At 38.0% G+C, this 5,000-nt stretch overlaps 1 protein-coding gene across 3 annotated transcripts in view; it reads right to left on the reverse strand.

The window, feature by feature from the left end:
• pax5 (paired box 5) overlaps positions 1 to 5,000 on the reverse strand; it is a 232,053-nt gene that overhangs the window by 74,036 nt on the left and 153,017 nt on the right. For all 3 annotated transcript variants that reach the window (XM_061977033.1, XM_061977032.1, XM_061977034.1), the window contains one exon: positions 4,111 to 4,243. In XM_061977033.1, the coding sequence (XP_061833017.1) occupies positions 4,111 to 4,243 (133 nt within the window). The remainder of the gene's footprint in view (positions 1 to 4,110; positions 4,244 to 5,000) is intronic.

Raw genomic sequence — 5,000 nt, forward strand, 5'->3', positions numbered from 1 at the left:
TCAGTCTTCTTTTCATCTTTGCAACACTATGTCAGTCTTCTATTCATCGTTGCAACACTATGTCAGTCTTCTTTTCATCTTTGCAACACTATGTCACTCTTCTTTTCATCTTTGCAACACTATGTCACTCTTCTTTTCATCTTTGCAACACTATGTCACTCTTCTTTTCATCTTTGCAACACTATGTCAGTCTTCTTTTCATCTTTGCAACACTGTCAGTCTTCTTTTCATCTTTGCAACACTATGTCAGTCTTCTTTTCATCTTTGCAACACTATGTCAGTCTTCTTTTCATCTTTGCAACACTATGTCACTCTTCTTTTCATCTTTGCAACACTATGTCACTCTTCTTTTCATCTTTGCAACACTATGTCACTCTTCTTTTCATCTTTGCAACACTATGTCAGTCTTCTTTTCATCTTTGCAACACTATGTCAGTCTTCTATTCATCGTTGCAACACTATGTCAGTCTTCTTTTCATCTTTGCAACACTATGTCACTCTTCTTTTCATCTTTGCAACACTATGTCACTCTTCTTTTCATCTTTGCAACACTATGTCACTCTTCTTTTCATCTTTGCAACACTATGTCAGTCTTCTTTTCATCTTTGCAACACTATGTCAGTCTTCTATTCATCGTTGCAACACTATGTCAGTCTTCTTTTCATCTTTGCAACACTATGTCACTCTTCTTTTCATCTTTGCAACACTATGTCACTCTTTTCATCTTTGCAACACTGTCAGTCTTCTTTTCATCTTTGCAACACTATGTCAGTCTTCTTTTCATCTTTGCAACACTATGTCAGTCTTCTTTTCATCTTTGCAACACTATGTCAGTCTTCTATTCATCTTTGCAACACTATGTCAGTCTTCTTTTCATCTTTGCAACACTATGTCAGTCTTCTTTTCATCTTTGCAACACTATGTCACTCTTCTTTTCATCTTTGCAACACTATGTCACTCTTCTTTTCATCTTTGCAACACTATGTCACTCTTCTTTTCATCTTTGCAACACTATATCAGTCTTCTTTTCATCTTTGCAACACTGTCAGTCTTCTTTTCATCTTTGCAACACTGTCAGTCTTCTTTTCATCTTTGCAACACTATGTCAGTCTTCTTTTCATCTTTGCAACACTATGTCACTCTTCTTTTCATCTTTGCAACACTATGTCAGTCTTCTTTTCATCTTTGCAACACTATGTCAGTCTTCTTTTCATCTTTGCAACACTATGTCAGTCTTCTTTTCATCTTTGCAACACGATGTCAGTCTTATTTTCATCTTTGCAACACTATGTCAGTCTTCTTTTCATCTTTGCAACACTATGTCAGTCTTCTTTTCATCTTTGCAACACTATGTCAGTCTTCTTTTCATCTTTGCAACACTATGTCAGTCTTCTTTTCATCTTTGCAACACTATGTCACTCTTGTTTTCATCTTTGCAACACTATGTCACTCTTTTCATCTTTGCAACACTATGTCAGTCTTCTTTTCATCTTTGCAACACTGTCAGTCTTCTTTTCATCTTTGCAACACTATGTCAGTCTTCTTTTCATCTTTGCAACACTATGTCAGTCTTCTATTCATCGTTGCAACACTATGTCAGTCTTCTTTTCATCTTTGCAACACTATGTCAGTCTTCTTTTCATCTTTGCAACACTGTCAGTCTTCTTTTCATCTTTGCAACACTATGTCAGTCTTCTTTTCATCTTTGCAACACTATGTCAGTCTTCTTTTCATCTTTGCAACACGATGTCAGTCTTATTTTCATCTTTGCAACACTATGTCAGTCTTCTTTTCATCTTTGCAACACTATGTCAGTCTTCTTTTCATCTTTGCAACACTATGTCAGTCTTCTTTTCATCTTTGCAACACTATGTCAGTCTTCTTTTCATCTTTGCAACACTATGTCACTCTTGTTTTCATCTTTGCAACACTATGTCACTCTTTTCATCTTTGCAACACTATGTCAGTCTTCTTTTCATCTTTGCAACACTGTCAGTCTTCTTTTCATCTTTGCAACACTATGTCAGTCTTCTTTTCATCTTTGCAACACTATGTCAGTCTTCTATTCATCGTTGCAACACTATGTCAGTCTTCTTTTCATCTTTGCAACACTATGTCAGTCTTCTTTTCATCTTTGCAACACTATGTCAGTCTTCTTTTCATCTTTGCAACACTATGTCAGTCTTCTTTTCATCTTTGCAACACTATGTCAGTCTTCTATTCATCTTTGCAACACTATGTCAGTCTTCTTTTCATCTTTGCAACACTACTATGTCACTCTTCTTTTCATCTTTGCAACACTATGTCACTCTTCTTTTCATCTTTGCAACACTATGTCACTCTTCTTTTCATCTTTGCAACACTATGTCAGTCTTCTTTTCATCTTTGCAACACTATGTCAGTCTTCTTTTCATCTTTGCAACACTATGTCACTCTTCTTTTCATCTTTGCAACACTATGTCACTCTTCTTTTCATCTTTGCAACACTATGTCACTCTTCTTTTCATCTTTGCAACACTATGTCAGTCTTCTTTTCATCTTTGCAACACTTGTCAGTCTTCTTTTCATCTTTGCAACACTATGTCAGTCTTCTTTTCATCTTTGCAACACTGTCAGTCTTCTTTTCATCTTGCACACTATGTCAGTCTTCTTTTCATCTTTGCAACACTATGTCAGTCTTCTTTTCATCTTTGCAACACTATGTCAGTCTTCTTTTCATCTTTGCAACACGATGTCAGTCTTATTTTCATCTTTGCAACACTATGTCAGTCTTCTTTTCATCTTTGCAACACTATGTCAGTCTTCTTTTCATCTTTGCAACACTATGTCAGTCTTCTTTTCATCTTTGCAACACTATGTCAGTCTTCTTTTCATCTTTGCAACACGATGTCAGTCTTCTTTTCATCTTTGCAACACTATGTCAGTCTTCTTTTCATCTTTGCAACACTATGTCACTCTTCTTTTCATCTTTGCAACACTATGTCAGTCTTCTTTTCATCTTTGCAACACTATGTCAGTCTTCTTTTCATCTTTGCAACACTATGTCAGTCTTCTTTTCATCTTTGCAACACTATGTCAGTCTTCTTTTCATCTTTGCAACACGATGTCAGTCTTATTTTCATCTTTGCAACACTATGTCAGTCTTCTATTCATCTTTGCAACACTATGTCAGTCTTCTTTTCATCTTTGCAACACTATGTCAGTCTTCTTTTCATCTTTGCAACACTATGTCACTCTTCTTTTCATCTTTGCAACACTATGTCACTCTTCTTTTCATCTTTGCAACACTATGTCACTCTTTTCATCTTTGCAACACTATGTCAGTCTTCTTTTCATCTTTGCAACACGGTCAGTCTTCTTTTCATCTTTGCAACACTATGTCAGTCTTCTTTTCATCTTTGCAACACGATGTCAGTCTTCTTTTCATCTTTGCAACACTATGTCAGTCTTCTATTCATCTTTGCAACACTATGTCAGTCTTATTTTCATCTTTGCAACACGGTCAGTCTTCTTTTCATCTTTGCAACACTATGTCAGTCTTATTTTCATCTTTGCAACACGGTCAGTCTTCTTTTCATCTTTGCAACACGGTCAGTCTTCTTTTCATCTTTGCAACACTATGTCAGTCTTCTATTCATCTTTGCAACACTATGTCAGTCTTCTATTCATCGTTGCAACACTATGTCAGTCTTCTTTTCATCTTTGCAACACTATGTCACTCTTCTTTTTATATTTGCAACACTATGTCACTCTTCTTTTCATCTTTGCAACACTATGTCAGTCTTCTTTTCATCTTTGCAACACTATGTCAGTCTTCTTTTCATCTTTGCAACACAATGTCAGTCTTATTTTCATCTTTGCAACACTATGTCAGTCTTCTTTTCATCTTTGCAACACTATGTCAGTCTTCTATTCATCGTTGCAACACTATGTCAGTCTTCTTTTCATCTTTGCAACACTATGTCACTCTTCTTTTCATCTTTGCAACACTATGTCACTCTTCTTTTCATCTTTGCAACACTATGTCACTCTTCTTTTCATCTTTGCAACACTATGTCACTCTTCTTTTCATCACTATGTCACTCTTCTTTTCCATGAGTGTGGTCTTACCTGGAACTATGGAATAGGATTGTGGGCCGGCCACGCTGGCTCCTAACTCCGCCCCCGTGCTGCCATTCACCAAACTGCTCTTCATCTCGTCCAGACCACCAGCGAGTGACGCCATGGAGGAGTAATCTGACGTCTGGACACACACAAAGTGGAGGAAAGTAGACATTATACACAAACATACACACACACTTTTTTACTCTGGTCCTGCCTGCTTCAATCTCATGCTGCTGCCTTCTGTAACAGCAACACACACACACACACACACACACACACACACACACACACACACACACACACACACACACACACACACACACACACACACACACACACACACACACACACACACAGTAAATGGGTTATACTTGTATAGCGCTTTTCTACCTTCAAGGTACTCAAAGCGCTTTGACCCTATTTCCACATTCACACACACATTCACACACTGATGGAGGGAGCTGCCATGCAAGGCACTAACCACCACCCATCAGGAGCAAGGGTGAAGTGTCTTGCTCAAGGACACAACGGATGTGACCAGGTTAGTAGTAGAAGGTGGGGATTGAACCAGGAACCCTCAGGTTGCTGGCACGGCCACTCTCTCAACAGCACCACGCCGTCCCCACACAGTAGATGTACACACACACACACACACACACACACACACACACACACACACACACACACACACACACACACACAATAGATGTACAAAAACACATTTATATACACACACACCTACAGTAGATGTACACACACACATTTATATACACACACACGTACAGTAGATGTACACGCACACATTTATATACACACACACACGTACAGTAGATGTACACACACACACTTATATACACACACACACGTACAGAAGATGTACACACACTTATACATAC

The sequence above is a fragment of the Nerophis lumbriciformis genome, linkage group LG16 (assembly GCF_033978685.3).
Source record: "Nerophis lumbriciformis linkage group LG16, RoL_Nlum_v2.1, whole genome shotgun sequence".
Taxonomy (NCBI): Eukaryota; Metazoa; Chordata; class Actinopteri; order Syngnathiformes; family Syngnathidae; genus Nerophis; species Nerophis lumbriciformis.